Here is a 14132-nt window from a genome sequence, read left to right as displayed (position 1 = left end):
TCCCTTTGTTTGAAAACAGGTGTCTGCAGGAACGTCCGCCGCTCATAGTGCGGAGGTGTTTGAACTAAAGCAGTGTCTGGAACGGGCCGAAGGGGAACTTGGCCACGTGAAGAAGCAGTTGGAGGACAAGCAAGGTATGCCGGAACCCTCTGCTAGGTAAGGCACTAATTCGAAGTTGTGCCTAATTAATGTATTTACATTGTATGCTCTAGGGGCGAGTGCCGAAATTGAGGCACTAAATAAGGCTGTGGCCGACACCGATGATAGGGCCGCCGCCGAACAGGTTCTTCGTGAGAAGCACGAGGCCAGGGTTATTGAAGATGAGCGAGAGCTCCTGGAGGCCGTGAAGAAAAGCGAGGGCTTGGAGCAAAGTCTAGTAGGGAAAGAATCTGAACTCGCCGAAGCTCTACAAGCCGCGGAGGATGCTCGGGAAGAAGCCCGAGGTGCTTTGCGGGATATTCAGGAGGCCCGGAAGGTTGCGGCCGGTAAGGCCTTTTGTATTCATGGTTTTTTTACATAATAGCGGGAGGAACTCTAAGCGATAAGCTGAATTCTTGTTTTTCCAGGGGCGTTTGCGGATCTGCCTCGCAGCATATCAGATGCCGCCCAATTCTATCGGACCGAGGAGAAGAAGTCTGTGGAGAGGGATTTCTGGTCGTAGTATTTGGCGCCGAATTATCCGGTGCCCTTTATCGATCAGCTGAAGCAGCTGGTCGAACTGCACCAGGCGGCCGAACTAGCCATGAAGGACTTGGTTGTCCGTCTATGGCCCACAAAGCCAATTCCAAGTAGTTACTTCAAACTCGTGAAGCGGATTGTTGGCGCCTGCCCTCGGCTTGATGTCATTAAGCGATCGGTATGCATAGAGGGTGCGCGCATGGCATTTCCCCGTGCAAAGGTGCATTGGGGGAAGCTTGATGTGGAGAAGCTGATGACTGAGGGGCCGCCGGAGGGGAAGGAGCACCGCAAGCCCGACTTGTACTATGAAGGTGTACTAAAAGGAGCCTGCCTTGTGGCGGATAAGTGTACCAAAGACATTATATTTCCCTGCAGGCAATTGTGTCGTTCTTTGTAATATGGGATAATGGAACTTTTATTATTTATTGCCTGTTTTGTTTGAACGTTTGTTCTTCCATGTGTGGCTGTTTAATGTATGTAAATCCTGAGAGTTGGCCAGTCGTCGGCTTCTGCCCCCACGTAAAAGTACGGGGGTGTTCGGGACATACCTGAACACTCTTTATCCCATGGTTGGGTCCTTTTAAGGAGGTGTTCCTCACCACGAACCAGGCAATCGGACTATAGGGCTTTATCACTCTCACTTAGCCATAGGAATTCGAGTATGGTCGGCGCAGCCCCTGGTGTTCGGAAGGCCGAACTAGGGCTCTATTGGCGCCTGATCGGAAGACCGATCCGTCGCACTCTGCATTTATAATGGCATTATGTGGAATAAATCTTTAAGGATTTTACAACCTCTCGAACAGTTGACCAGTTCTCGTTGTATCATGACAGTCAGTTTTCGGCTTTCTCTACTGAGGTGCTCGTCCGGAAGAACCGGGACACAATCGCAGTAGTTCTCCCAGCGCTACCTTAGCCGATGGGGCGGAACATAAGGTACCAAAACATGGGAGCCAGGAAAACCCAACCAATGACCCAAGACATGATTCGGAGCTGATGCATATAGTGCTATAAGTTCGGGGTGCCGAGCGACCAAAAAGGTGGTTGGACTTTATTGCCGTACTATGTAGCCCCTGGCATAATCGGGCATAACACAAGGCATGGGTGCCTTTTTTGACAAAGAGGCGTCGATGAGAAACGACGGCCGGTAAGTGTTATTTAAGTCTACACATTGTAGTAAAATGACATGTCTATGCATATGAGTTCGGTGTATGCTTATGAAAAGGAGTATTTTTGGCAGAACCTGTCATGGCCGGACTGGAGGAGGCTGTGGGTGGATCTGAGGTGTATCCGGACTGCCTAGCTTGTGCGTCCGAGATGATTCCGCGTCGCCAGTCCTGTTCTGCACCAAAGTTAGTCCGTCAAGACAAATGCTTAAAGGCCGTTGCATGTACCGTTGTGTTTGGACCGCGGGTGCCTGAGTGGAGCCTGGTTGAACCCTGCCGTAAAGTAATGCGGATTCCTCAATTGGTGTCCGGTTGTTTGGCTGCCAAATCAAAATTTGATAAACAGGCACGACTCGCTATTCCAGCGGCGGTATGATTTCCACTCTAAGGGTGGGGCTTGACCTTTCCCATGACTATGACTATGTCACGCAGGACTGGCCTGACGTTCTGCCTCGTTGAATCTAGCCAACGTGGCTCGTCCCGGTAGTATGTGGTAATTACTATATGAGGGATAATGCCGAAGACTTATTCTTCGGTGTGGTATTTGTTTGGTGGTCCGAAGACAACCGTTAGTATGGTGGGCCAGTTAAAACTTGGCCTTTGCACCTTGCATCTTTGAGGAGATGTTATTGATAATTGTATGCCTATGGGGGCTTCTTGTAAAATGGAGCCCCGGGCTACTGGGTAGATAGTGAGCGCAATAGAATTGCTATGGCTGGTGTTGTCCGGACGGTCAAAGTGATTAGAGACGATCGGCCGTATTTTCGTACTGTGAGGGGATCGTCCTCGCCATGTTTGACTGGTTCTGTCATTGGTCCCGGCGCAAGATCGGCCATTTTGTTTGGAAGATCCTGCATTCTCTGTTGGTATGCTTGGCCGTCCTTCTGGGGGTACCGTGAATTTCACATGGTTGATTGAGCATGCTGCCTGAGTCAGATGGGCCTGGGCTATTCTTTTTCCGCTGACCGGACTAGGGACCGATGAATTCGGCACCAACTTCCCTGACTTGACGTTTGTGACGATTGCGCCGAGGCCTGAGGATTCCTCCTCGTGTATCCTTCGTATTGTCTTGGACTGTGGTAGTATGTGGATGTTGGTGTATGTGCCTTAGGTTCTTCTTCTTGGGTTGAGGTAGCAAATTATGCCATGTGTGTCCTTTGTCGGGGTCGTCGAGTCTGTATTCTTCTGTGGCCAGGACCTTGGTCCATCTGTCCACGAGCAAATCTTGGTCAGCTTTGAGCTGCTGTTGCTTCCTTTGCAGGCTCCTCGCAGTGGCCATGAGCCGTCGCTTGAAGCGGACTTGTTCCACGGGGTCTTCAGGTACGCCGAATTCGGCATCGCCGAGGCTTACCTCGTCTTCGGAGGAGGGCATATAGTTGTTCCTCTCCAAGTATCCCACCATGGCCAGTTCGGCCTGCTTGAAGGCAGGCTAATCAGGGTTGTATTCGTCTTTGGCACCATCTGGATTGTTTTTGTCTCCTGTGCCAGTATTGTTGTGGCGAGGCTTGGAGCGGTGTTGACGACGCCCATGCTTGGATTTCTTCCCTGAGGGTTTATCCTCCATTGCCTCATTGCCATTGGTTTCTTTCGGAGTGTCCATCATATATATATCATATGAGCAGGTGGTTGTCCACCGCCTCGTGAGCGGTGGCTCCTGTTCTTCTCCTACATCATCGTCCATACCGTCGATGTCTTCGGAGTCGAAGTCAAGCACGTTGTTTAAGTCATCGACCGTGGTAATGAAGTGGGTGGTGGGTGGGCAACGAATTCCTTCGTCGCCCGCTTCCCACTCTAGCCGGACATAGTTCGGCCAAGAGTCTCCTGACAAAGAGAGAGACTTTAACGAGTTCAGCACGTCGCCAAAGGGCGAGTGCTGGAAGATATCCGCTGCGGTGAACTCCATTACAGGAGCCCAACCAGGTTCGGCTGGCTCAGGAGCGCGCGGACTGGAACCTATAGCCGGATACGAGTCCGGGGGTCCGATGTCACAGGCTTATTTAGGGGTGAGACCTGTGTTCGGCTCTAACGCCGATGAGTGTGCGGCTCGCGGGGCAGAGTCCATCCACCCGTCCTCGGGCGGCGCGATCTACTCCGGATTTAGGTCCGGGGCTCCTGCAAGGGCGATATCCCGAGCATTAACCGACAGCAGGTCTAAGCCGTGCTCATCGTGATTGTCCGGCGTTCCTGGCATAGGCCCGAATTCATCGAGGATCAAGTCTCCGCAGATATCAGCCGTGCAGTTCAGGTTTCCGAACCTGACCTGGTGGCCAGGGGCGTAGCTGTCGATCTGCTCGAGTTGGCCAAGCGAATTGGCCTGCAGTGCGAAGCCGCCGAACATGAAGATCTGTCCGGGGAGAAAAGTCTCACCCTGGACCGTGTTGTTGACGATTGAAGGAGCCATCAAGCCTTGCAACGACGACATAGAGGAACTCTCAATGAAAGCACCAATGTCGGTGTCAAAATCGGCGGATCTCGGGTAGGGGGTCTCGATCTGTGCGTCTTAGGCTAATGGTAACAGGAGGCAAGGAACACAATTTTTACCCAGGTTCGGGCCCTCTCGACGGAGGTAAAACCCTACTTCCTGCTTGATTGATATTGATGATATGAATAGTACAAGAGTTGATCTACCACGAGATCGTAGAGGCTAAACCCTAGAAGCTAGCCTATGATGATTATGATTGTGATCGTCCCTCTAAGGACCAAACTCTCCGGTTTATATAGACACCGGAGAGGGCTAGGGTTTACATGGAGTCGGTTACAAGGAAGGAAATATAATATTTGGATCACCAAGCTTGTCTTCCACGCCAAGGAGAGTCCCATCCGAACACGGGATGGAGTCTTGAGTCTTGTATCTTCACGTTCCAATAGTCCGGACAGAGTATACAGTCTGGCTGTCCGGATACCCCCTTATCCAGGACTCCCTCAGGCGGCGCCCCCCCTTTCCTTTTCCCCTCTCTCTCCTTCCCTCTCCTCTCCTACTCCAACAAGGAAGGAGGGAGTCCTACTCCCGGTGGGAGTAGGACTCCTCATGGGGCGCGCCAAGGGTGGTCGGCCCCCTCCCCCTCCTCCACTCCTTTATATACGGGGAGGGAGGCACCGCCTAGGGACACAACAATTGATCCTTGAGATCTCTTAGCCGCGTGCGGTGCCCCCCTCCACCATAATCCACCTCGATAATATCGTAGCGGTGCTTAGGCGAAGCCCTGCGTCAGTAGAACATCATCATCGTCACCACGCCGTCGTGCTGACGGAACTGTCCCTCAAAGCTCGGCTGGATGGGAGTTCGAGGGACGTCATCGAGCTGAACGTGTGCTGAACTCGGAGGTGCCGTACATTCGGTACTTGATCGGTCGGATCGTCAAGACGTACGACTACATCAACCGCGTTGTGCTAATGCTTCCGCTTTCGGTCTACGAGGGTACGTGGACAACACTCTCCCCCCTCGTTGCTATGCATCACCATGATCTTGCGTTTGTGCAGAACTGTGGCACGCACATTGCTTCCATGGCGCATGTAGGGTTCCTTCGACCTCACGCAGCTGCGATGACAAAACAATAAATGCAATGGTCAATTCAGTCATCCGTGACCTACTCAACTCCAGTGTTCTATTAGAGTTCAGCATAAGGCATTTCAATGGTCAGATATGCTGCACGTAATGAGCTAACTCTATTCTCTTCAACTGCTGAGAGAAGTCCACAGAAGAGAGCTGCTGGTCTCACGGGGTTGGCACGTGTGTAGCAGCTTCCAAGAGGCTCTTTGAAGCCAGTACAACTTGCAATATCTATATAAGGCAGCACCATCGGATCCTGATCTATCACATTCAACAAGCTCATCTACCAATCGTGCAAACTAGCAAACTAGCTAAAACAACCCACTTCCCCAAAATGGCGTCGCAGCTTGTCGAGAGCCACCGCACCGGCGCCGAGGTCCACAAAGGGAACGATATCTGCAAGCAGAAGACGGTTGAGCTTCTCAAAGAACTCGGCCTCCCGAAAGGTCTCTTTCCTATGGATGACATCGAGGAGGTCGGGCACAATTGTGAGAGTGGGTTTGTGTGGATGCTTCAGAAGAAGAAGAACGAGCACACCTTCAAGAAGATCAACCAGACCGTCTCCTACGACACCGAGGTGACCGCTTTTGTGGAGAAGGGCAAGATGAAGAAGGTCACCGGGGTCAAGATTGAGGACATGTCTTTGGTCGAGGTCTATATGGATGAGTCTTCTGCTGATAAGGTCACCGTCAAGACCAACACCGGTCTGTCTGACACCCATGATGCGACCGTGTTCGCTCTCGGAGAATACGGAGCTACTAGTTAAAAAGGCCAGAAGAATATAGTCAGTGAATTGTTCGGCACTGCAGTTCACATGTTATGCAGAAGTATATGTTTCCATTTTCTTTGTAATCTAATAAAGGCTGTTGCATGAATGTTGTTTCCTTTCAGCCCATGTTATGCAGAAATTTATGTTTCCATTTTCTTTGTAATGTAATAGAGGATTTTGCGTGAATGTTGCTTCCTTTCAGCCCGTAAGTGTACGCCAAATGTAATGAATAACACTTATACCGCCTCCTATATCCCACATCGACCACTCAACTTCCTGCTGTTATCCCTATCTTTGTGTGAGAGAGAATAAGGGCCTTATCAACAAATAATTAAGCAAGGCTTTGAAATACAACATGAACCATGACATGAACAGAAGAAATCTAATTTTGATTCTCGATATATGGATTTTCATGTTGATTTTAACATTTCATAATTTTAGATGTATGTTATGGCAGTGTCTAAAAAAAGAGATCGACAACAAGGCTCAAATGGAAACATTGTGGAACAATTTCCTGTTTTGTTGATTTTAATTTTCTCACTAATATCAAATCATCAGAGTTTATTTCCACATTTATGGTTTAAATCAATGTGAAAAACTATTTTTTAGACACATATTTTTATGCGAAAACAACTTCTTGTCTTTTTTTTCTTGTGACAGATTGCTGAGAAAATGCAAAGGAACAAAAGAGGACAAAAGCAGAAACCAGAGCAAGCCAAAACTAGCCAAAATTTAAGAACTAGTAAAATAGAATGGCAAAACCAACAGTCCAACACAGAGCAAAACTCCTACTGCTATGGTTGAGGATTAGAATATTTTCTAATTCTAAGTTCAGATTGATGTGAAAACAAGTTGCTCACGACATTTTTAATGTTCCACCATTACATCTCTAAATGTTTGGTTACAACAACATAAAACGGAAAGCACTCATCATGCCACAACCCTCTACTCAGTTGGGAACAGGAAGGTTAGAAATTAGTTAGTTTGAGGCTAAGTTTGTGACTGTTGAAATCCTAAATTATCTTACAATTTTATGTGGAAAATACCTATAAAAAGGCTAAGTTTGTGATTGCTAAACTATGGATTTTTTTTCAATTTAGTGAGGAAAAACAGCCATGAAATATGCAAAAGTAATCTATTCCAAACATTTAAATAGGCAAAAATAATTCGGTGAATGGAACTACCAAAATCTACAATGATGCCAAGCTACTCTATTCTTTAATAGCATTTTTTTAACAAGGCAGAATACTGGTTATTTTTATTAATTAAGAAGAGAGCAAGAATTGCCCGCTTAATTAACGGGAAAGAGCACCTGACCGACCTGGCCATTGACAAGGAGACGCCGGCGCATGGTTACAACAGAATATTGGAGAGGTGCATGTCCACGTGACTTTAACACCGAACCTGCTATTGGACGCCTGCTCTACACATGCTAGGGATCAACTCCTCGTGCTTTGGCGATCACACGGTACCTCTGCATGACTGCATCGTTCACCAGATGAGACAAAACGATCTCTGCTTTGGTTCCTTCTTGCAGCTGCGATGACACACCAATATAAGCAATGGTCAATTCGGTCATGCGTGACCAGCTCAACTCCAGTGTTCTGGTGTGGAATTTAACATAAGGCATTTCAATGGTCAGATATGGTTGTACGTAATGAGCTAACTCCAAAGGAGATACGTTCATTTTTCTTCTTCAAAACATGAAGTATCTGGAAGAGGAAGTCCACATAGGAGAGCTGCTGGTCTCACTGGGCAGGCGCGCACGTAGCAGCTTCGAAGAGGCTCTTCGCAGCCAGTACAACTTGCAGCATCTATATAAGGCAGCACCATCGGATCCTGATCTATCACCTTCAACAGGCTCATCTACCAACCCAACAAACTAAAACCCCACTTCCCAAGAAAACAATTCTTAGACAAGACATTGCTCAAATGGCATCCCAGCTGGTCGAGAGCCACCGCGCCGGTGCCGAGGTCCACAAGGGGAGCGATATCTGCAAGAAGAAGACGGTCGAGCTTCTCGAAGAGCTCGGCCTCCCAAAAGGCCTCTTTCCTATGGATGACATCGAGGAGGTCGGGCACAACTGTGAGAGTGGGTTTGTGTGGATGCTTCAGAAGAAGAAGAACGAGCACACCTTCAACAAGCTCAACCAGACCGTCTCCTACGACACCGAGGTGACCGCTTTTGTGGAGAAGGGCAAGATGAAGAAGGTCACCGGGGTCAAGATCGAGGAGGTGTCTTTGGTCGAGGTCTATGTGGATGAGTCTTCTGCTGATAAGGTCACCGTCAAGACCAACACCGGTCTGTCTGACACCCATGATGCGGCCGTGTTCGCTCCAGGAGAATAGGGAGCTACTAGTTAAAAAGGCCAGAAGAATAAAGTCTGTGAATGGTTCGGCACTACAGTTCACATGTTATGCAGAAATATATGTTTCCGTTTTCTTTGTAATCTCATAAAGGTTGTTGCATGAATGTTGCTTCCTTTCAGCCCATGTTATGCAGAAATTTATGTTTCTGTTTTCTTTGTAATGTAATAAAGGATGCTGCATGAATGTTGCTTCCTTTCGGCCCGTAAGCATACGCCAAATGTAATGAATAACACTTATCCCACATCGACCACTCTCAACTTCCCACTGTTGTCCCTATCTTTGTGTCTGAGAGAATAAGGGCCTTATTAACAAATAATTATGCAAGGCTTTGAAATACAACATGAACCATGACATGCACAGAAGAAATCTTATTTTGATTCTCTATATATAGATTTTCATGTTGATTTTAACATTTCATAATTTTAGATGTATGCTATATCAGTGTCTCAAAAAAAAAAGATTGACAGCCAGGCTTGAATGGAAACATTGTGGAATAATTTCCTGTTTTGTTGATTTTAATTTTCTCGCTAATATCAAATCATCGGAGTTTATTTCCACATTTATGGTTCAGGTCGACGTGGAAAACATTTTTCTTAGACACATATTTTTATTCAAAAACAAGTTCTTGTCTTTTTTTTCCTTGTGTTGAAAGATTGCTGAGAAAATGCAAAGGGAAAAAAGAAGACAAAAGCAGAAACTAGAGCAAGCCAAAACTAGCCAAAATTTAAGAACTAGTAAAAAAAAGACAAAACCAACACAGAGAAAAACTCCTACTGCTATGGTTGAGGATTAGAGTACTTTCTAATTCTAAGTTCAGGTTGATGTGAAAACAAGTTGCTCACAACATTTTTAATGTTCCCCCATTACATCTCTAAAGGTTAGGTTACAGACAACACAAAACGTAAAGAACTGATCATGCCACAACCCTCTACTCAGTTGAGAACGCGAAGGGTTGGAAATTAGTTAGTTCGAGGCTAAGTTTGTGACCGTTGAAATGCATGCTAAATTACCTTACAATTTGATGGGGAAATACTTATAAAAAGACTAAGTTTGTGATTGCTAAACTAAGTTCTTTTTTAATTTAGTGAGGAAAAACAGCCATGAATATGCAAAAACAAGCTATCCCAAATATTTAAATAGGCAAAAATAATCGGTGAATGGAACTTCCAAAATCTACGATGATGCCAAGCTAGTCTATTCTTTAATAGCATATAAGTTTATAACGAGGCAGAAGACTTGTTATTTTCATTAAGAAGAGAGTGAGGAATGCCCGCTTAACTAATGAAAAAACGGGTTAAAAATAATAAACCTAACCCACATAACATGAGCACCGGAGGATGGTTACAACAGAAATTAGAGAGGTACATGTCCAACTGACTTCAACACAGAACCTGTTGTTGGACTGTGTTTCCTTCTTGCAGAACTGTGGCAAGCACATTGCTTCCACCCGCAGCTGCGATGGCACACCAATATACGCAATGGTCAATTAAGTCATCCGTGACCAGCTCAACTCAGAGTGTTCTGCTGTGGAGTTCAGCATAAGGCATTTCAATGGTCAGATATGGCTGGACGTAATGATCTAACTCCAAAGGGGAGACGTTCATTTTTCTTCCTCAAAACAGAAGCATCTGAAGAGGAATTCCACAGAGGAGAGTTGCCGGTCTCACTTGGCTGGCGCACGCGTAGCACCTTCGAAGAGGCTCTTTGCAGCCAGTACAACTTGCAACAACTATATAAGGCAGCACCATCAGATCCTGATCTATCACGTTCAACAAGCTCATCTACCAATCCAGCAAATTAAAACCCACTTCCCCAAAATGGCGTCCCAGCTTGTCGAGAGCCACCGCGCCGGCGCCGAGGTCCACAAGGGGAACGATATCTGCAAGCAGAAGACGGTCGAGCTTCTCGAAGAACTCAGCCTCCCGAAAGGCCTCTTTCCTATGGATGACATCGAGGAGGTCGGGCACAACTGTGAGAGTGGGTTTGTGTGGATGCTTCAGAAGAAGAAGAACGAGCACACCTTCAAGAAGATCAACCAGACCGTCTCCTACGACACCGAGGTGACCTCTTTTGTGGAGAAGGGCAAGATGAAGAAGGTCACCGGGGTCAAGATCGAGGACATGTCTTTGGTCGAGGTCTATGTGGATGAGTCTTCTGCTGATAAGGTCACCGTCAAGACCGACACCGGTCTGTCTGACACCCATGATGCGGCGGCCTTCTCTCTCGGAGAATAGGGAGCTACTAGTTAAAAGGGCCAGAAGAATAAAGTCAGTGAATGGTTCGGCACTACAGTTCACATGTTATGCAGAAGTATATGTTTATGTTTTCTTGTAATATAATAAAGGTGTTGCACGAATGTTGCTTCCTTTCAGCCCGTAAGCGTTTGCCAAATGAATGAATAACACTTATACCCCCTCCTCTATCCCACATTGACCACTCTCAACTTCCCACTGTTGTCCCTATCTTTGTGTGTGAGAGAATAAGGGCCTTACCAATAAATCATTAAGCAAGTCTCTGAAATACAACATGAACCATGACATGCACAAAAGAATTCAAATTTTGATTCTCAACATCTGGATTTTCATGTTGATTTGACATTGCATCGTTGTAGATGTATGATGTATCAATATATGAAACAAACAAGGAGAGCGACAACAAGACTGGGATGGCGACATTGCGGAATTATTTCCTGTGTTGTTGATTTTGGTTATCTCCCTAATATCATGGCATTTTAATGTTCCGCCATTACATCTCTAAAGGTTTGGTTACAGACGACACAAAACCAAAAGAACTCATCATGTCACAACCCTCTACTCAGTTGAGAACGGGAAGGGTTAGAAATTAGTTAGTTTGAGGCTAAGTTTGTGACTGTTGAAATGCTAAATTATCTTACAATTTGATGTGGAAAATAGCTATAGAAAGGCTAAGTTTGTGATTCCTAAACTATGGAATATATTTTATTTGATTTAGTGAGGAAAAACAGCCGTGAAAATATGAAAAAGTGTGCTATTCCAAACATTTAAATAGGCAAAAATAATTCGGTGAATGGAACTATCGAAATCTACAATGATGCCAAGCTACTCTATTCTTTAATAGCATAACATTTTTGAAGGAGGCAAAAGACTTGCCATTTTTTATTACTTAAGAAGAGAGTGAGAATTGTCTGGTTAATAGACGGAAAACCAGGCTAAAACCGATAGAACCTAACACACATCCAATGAGCACCACCGACCAACTTAGCCACTGACATGGAGACCACGGAGCTACAAAGAAGAAAGGAACATCTATCGAGGAGTCGCGAGTGTCATCGTCGTCACCAGTTGCCACGTCGAACAAGAAACTCCACGGATCTTGTAATGGTAGATGAATTTAGAATGTGGTCATAGTGAACTTACTCCGATGTCTCATGTAACCTCTTCGGTGTGGTTCTTGTTGAACTTCCTCTTTTGGATGTGTTGATGGAACATATTTGGTTTGAGCTTATTATTGTCATGATTAAATAGCACCCTGAATGTTCCTTTGTCAGCATTCGGTGCATTGCTTTGCTCACATGCCTTGTTTCTACCTATCAATGAATGATACGCAAACTTTGCATATTCGCAAAAAAATGTCTCAGTCTAAATGCATTTGGGGATTGAATTTTTGTGCCACTCGACATCAACTTATGCTCCATTAGATTTCCTGCCAGTTTAAATGGCAGAGTTTAACACTCAAGACTAAGTTGCAGGTGGGAAACTTTGGCAGATGGTGCAGCTGGACATCTAATCTAAGCTTGTCAGCTTGCGACATTGTTGAATACAGTAGTTTCCGACTTTCTGTGTTGTTGATTTTGTCCTCGCCAAAATCAGATCATCGGAGATAATTTTCCCGTTTCAGGTTCTGGTAGATGTGGAAAACAAGATTTTCTCAGGCACGCATTTTTATGTGAAAACAAGATGAGCATTCGGCGGATTGCTTTGCTCAGAAAGCTCGTTCGGGTGCTAGTGCAATGGGAACTGACCTTTGCATCACTCCAGATCACCAACTCATGTTTCCTGTAAGAATCTTGCTTATTTTTTACTTGGTACGGAGCCCAGCTTCTTAGACAAGATCACAGGGACTTCTATCTACACTCTGGTTAATTTAGTCGCTCGAGATCAAAAGACCTGAAGATTCTTCTTGCGTAAGGAATGGTCAATTCAGTCATCCTGGCTGTGCCAGAATTGCAAATATCAAAGAAGGTGATGCCAACACAAAGTTCTTTCATCACCGGGTTAATGCGCGAAGGAGGAAAAACCACATTCACCGTATCATGAACGATCAAGGGTGAGTGACCGAGCACAACGCCAAGGAAAAAATAATTCACGACCATTTCTCGCATATAATGAAAAGGGGAAGTGCAAGCACAAAGGACTTCAATTGGGAGGAACTTAACCTGGAGTCGCATGACCTACAGGAGCTTGACTCTCCCTTCTCCGAGGAGGAGGTCATCGAGGCAATAAATAGCATGCCTAGCGACAAGGCGCCTGGGCCGGATGGCTTCACCGGCCTCTTCTTCAAGAAGTGTTGGGGCATCATCAAGCACGACCTCATGAGGGTGATTCAATGCTTTGACTCCCTCCACACAACAAATCTTCACTGGCTCAATTCTGCAAATGTTGTGCTGCTTCCCAAGAAGGATGGGGCGGAGAGCATCGTCAATTATAGACCCATCAGTCTCATTCATGGAATCGCCAAGATCGTTGCAAAAGTGCTCTCCATAAGGCTTGGACCGCATATGTCCACCCTCGTCTCCAACGCTCAAAGTGCTTTCATCAAAACACGGAGCATCCACAACAACTTCATGTATGTTCGAAACCTCGCGCGGCGCCTTCACAAGAGCAAGACCCCCTCCCTGCTATTCAAGTTGGACATTCGCAAGGCCTTTGACTCTGTCAAATGGGAGTACTTGCTTGACCTCCTTCGGAGACGAGGTTTCCCAAGCAAATTTCGAGAGTGGATTGCGGCACTCCTATGTTCCTCATCTTCGAGGATCCTCTTGAATGGAGTACCTGGTGCTCCCATCAAGCACGGCCAGGGGCTACGCCAAGGGGACCCCGTCTATCCACTCTTGTTTGTCATAGCTATTGACCCCCTACAGCGTATCCTCGGCATAGCGACAAAAAAGGGGCTGCTTCATAAGCTCCGAGGGAGAGGTGTCATGGTGCGTACCTCCCTCTATGCGGACGACGCAGCCGTGTTTGTAGCTCCTATTAAGAGTGATGTGGACAACCTTGCGACTATTCTGAGAGGCTTTGGGGATGTCACCGGTTTGTGCACCAATTTCCATAAGAGCTTGATGGTTCCGATTTGGTGCGGTAACCTTGACTTGGGGCAAATCACCCAAGGGCTGCCGGCTGTTAGGGCCTCCTTCCCGCTACGATATTTGGGCCTACCACTCTCTGTGTGGAAGCTAAAGATCGTTGACTTGCAATTCCTTGTGGACAAGGTGGCAAGCAGATTGACAACATATGAGGGCCAGAACATCACCAACATTGGGCGCGTGACTCTTGTCAAGTCGGTGCTCGCTTCCCAAGTGATCTACTTCATCATGCCGCTTGTCATACAGCCCACCATCCTCCAA

General features: G+C 46.4%; 3 protein-coding genes across 3 annotated transcripts; all 3 read left to right on the top strand.

Annotated features, from left to right (window-relative positions):
* The first annotated feature begins 5673 nt into the window (after nt 1-5673).
* On the top strand, nt 5674-6373 carry LOC119305771. The gene has a single exon (XM_037582204.1). The coding sequence runs from the start codon at nt 5726-5728 to the stop codon at nt 6155-6157; it is 432 nt and encodes a 143-aa protein (XP_037438101.1). The 5' UTR covers nt 5674-5725; the 3' UTR covers nt 6158-6373.
* Nucleotides 6374-8025: 1652 nt separating this feature from the next.
* LOC119305770 lies at nt 8026-8602 on the top strand. The gene has a single exon (XM_037582203.1). The coding sequence runs from the start codon at nt 8093-8095 to the stop codon at nt 8507-8509; it is 417 nt and encodes a 138-aa protein (XP_037438100.1). The 5' UTR covers nt 8026-8092; the 3' UTR covers nt 8510-8602.
* A 1706-nt stretch (nt 8603-10308) lies between these two features.
* On the top strand, nt 10309-10939 carry LOC119305769. The gene has a single exon (XM_037582202.1). The coding sequence runs from the start codon at nt 10348-10350 to the stop codon at nt 10762-10764; it is 417 nt and encodes a 138-aa protein (XP_037438099.1). The 5' UTR covers nt 10309-10347; the 3' UTR covers nt 10765-10939.
* The last annotated feature ends 3193 nt before the right edge of the window (nt 10940-14132 follow it).

The sequence above is a fragment of the Triticum dicoccoides genome, chromosome 5B (genome assembly GCF_002162155.2).
Source record: "Triticum dicoccoides isolate Atlit2015 ecotype Zavitan chromosome 5B, WEW_v2.0, whole genome shotgun sequence".
NCBI lineage: Eukaryota > Viridiplantae > Streptophyta > Magnoliopsida > Poales > Poaceae > Triticum > Triticum dicoccoides.
Note: the sequence above shows the minus strand (reverse complement) of the source record. Positions and strands in the feature narration are given on the sequence as shown.

Coding starts and splice junctions, on each gene's coding strand:
- LOC119305771 (XM_037582204.1), top strand. CDS start 5,726: ATGGCGTCGCAGCTTGTCGAGAGCCACCGCACCGGCGCCGAGGTCCAC.
- LOC119305770 (XM_037582203.1), top strand. CDS start 8,093: ATGGCATCCCAGCTGGTCGAGAGCCACCGCGCCGGTGCCGAGGTCCAC.
- LOC119305769 (XM_037582202.1), top strand. CDS start 10,348: ATGGCGTCCCAGCTTGTCGAGAGCCACCGCGCCGGCGCCGAGGTCCAC.